Below are 2,268 nucleotides of genomic sequence, written 5' to 3'. Positions count from 1 at the left end.
GTGTCGTTACCTGTTATCTACAGTTCAATAAACTTTTCACTTCCGTTCCGAACTTCAACCTGTGTCGATCTTACTTTGCTTGTACTCCTACTCAGTCATATCCAGTGACATCGGTAGTTTATACCAGTTATTTACAACAGGTTATGGGCCGAGCGCGCCTCTAGCTCTGACTTTAGTATTGTGCCTAAGAATAAAGAAGAAAAATCTGCAAGAGTTTTATTCGTCGAATATCTGCAAGCTCGCTGCAAGTGGCTGCAAGCATGCCCGACGACGACAACGCAAAACAAGGTCCTTCAGGTGGTAGCAGAGCCTCACACTTTTCCATCACTTCTCAAAACTCGCCGCCATATCAAGATTGTCATCACCGCCTTTGCCTTACTCTTCGAACACAACCCGCACCTAAAATTATGACATCATAGTAGAACATTGGAACATCGCCAGGCCCACATGCTCACAGCAAGAAGCCAAAAAAGAAGAAACCCCCCCTCAGGTGGTAGCAAGAGTGCCCCAGAAAATGATTCGTTAAATGGTGAGCAAAACCAATCATCCTCCAAGGAAGAGTCTCACCATGCGGCCCCAGTGCAATTTAACGCTCCCTTTGATAAACTGATTGGCGAAGAAAACTGGGCCGATTGGCGAATGCTTATGGAGTTCTACCTTGGAGACCTCTTCGTGTGCACCATGAAAGATCCACCCCCTGAGGCCCTTGCCGATCGAACTGGCAAAATCTTTAAGGAAGACCTAATGGCACGCCAGAAGATTTCCTTCGGGATTGACAAGAGTCTCGTCAAGTATCTGCGTGGCGCCAACACCGCGCATCAGGCGTGGTCCAAGCTCTGCCATGCATTCGAGGATAAGTGAGTTTTCCGCCGTGCTTCCCTGCTTCGCAAAATGGACCATCTGAAACAAGAAGGTTCCCTCACCCAGTATGTATTGGATTTTCGTGAAGTGGTCAATCAAATTGCCGACACTGGAAAAGCCATGGAGGACGAGATGTGTTCGGTCCTTCTGATGGCAAACGTAAAACCAGTCCATAAAGCCTTCTGCCAAATTGTGGTGAGGACCTGCCAAACCAAACTGCCTGATGGTACCCCAACCCTTGACTTCAACACCATCTCTGAAGAACTCCTTATAGAAGGCAACAAGATCAAAAGTGAGGAGTCCCCTGCTCAAAATCAAAATAGTGCAAAGTCTGCGCAAAAATCCGGACCGGGGAAGTCACGGGATGGCTCATGGAATCAACATGGCCACCGTGATGGAGGTCGCAGTGGAAACTCTAGGCGGCCATCCAGCAGCAAGGGTAAAACCAATCAATATCAACAAAAATCAAAACCAAAATCTGACGATGGCAAGCAGACAGGAAAGTTTCCGCCCTGCATCCATATCCATTGCTCTAAAACCAATCACCCAGCTAGCATCTGTTTCTTTCGCCACAGCTCACATGCAGCAACAGGTGGGCGTAAAAGAAAATCTGAGACAGAGGACAGCAATGACAGTCCTAAGAAGCGAGAAATACAAGACGACTCCACTGGCCCTACCAGGTGGGTCATCAAAATGGCCAGACGTGGCCGTTAAGGTACAGCGAAAAACCACTATTTTGGATATTGATGTCGGCTCACTTTGGAAAATGTTCTACTCGTAGAGGTGATTAACGGTGCAAAAGAGATTTTTTTTTGCGACTTCATCTTCTACCTCCAATAAAGCCTTGAACTTTAACATTGAACTCTTATGGAGAAAACACTCAAAAGTGAAATTTTCCATTTAATGCTTTAGTTTAATTTTTTATTACGAAAACTCTTTAAGAAATGCAATCTACACTCAAAAGCGCGTCAGGTGACGTGCCACAATTCATCCTCGCCTTCGTTGTTCGTGAGGTGGATAGTCGCAAAAAAGCCGTTTTCAGCAAAATTCCCATGTCACAACTTCCGAAGTTTAAGGACGACCATTATGTATGGCACATCACAGGATGTGTTTTCATGCGTAGATTGCATTTCAAAAAGAGTTTTCGAAAAAATAAATTAACATAAAGCATTAAATGGAAAATTTCACTTTTGAGGGTTTTCTCCATAAGAGTTCAATGTTAAAGTTCAAGGCTTTATTGGAGGTAGAAGATGAAGTGGCAAAAAAAAATCTCTTTTGCACCGTTAATCACCTCTACGAGTAGAACATTTTCCAATGTGAGCCGACATCAATATCCAAAATAGTGGTTTTTCGCTGTACCTTAGGCCGTGGACATAAGAAACCTTCTGCTTCTTATTTTTCCTCTGA

General features: G+C 44.5%; 1 protein-coding gene across 1 annotated transcript; it reads left to right on the top strand.

Moving 5' to 3' along the window:
• The first annotated feature begins 513 nt into the window (after positions 1-513).
• On the top strand, positions 514-2,218 carry LOC127752120 (uncharacterized). The gene is made up of 2 exons (XM_052276736.1): positions 514-1,881; positions 1,985-2,218. The coding sequence occupies exon 1, from the start codon at positions 892-894 to the stop codon at positions 1,573-1,575; it is 684 nt and encodes a 227-aa protein (XP_052132696.1). The 5' UTR covers positions 514-891; the 3' UTR covers positions 1,576-1,881; positions 1,985-2,218.
• Positions 2,219-2,268: the final 50 nt, after the last annotated feature.

Source organism: Frankliniella occidentalis, unplaced genomic scaffold (genome assembly GCF_000697945.3).
Source record: "Frankliniella occidentalis isolate FOCC.00 unplaced genomic scaffold, Focc_3.1 Scaffold4195, whole genome shotgun sequence".
Classification (NCBI taxonomy): Eukaryota; Metazoa; Arthropoda; class Insecta; order Thysanoptera; family Thripidae; genus Frankliniella; species Frankliniella occidentalis.
This window is presented reverse-complemented; position numbering and strand designations above follow the sequence as displayed.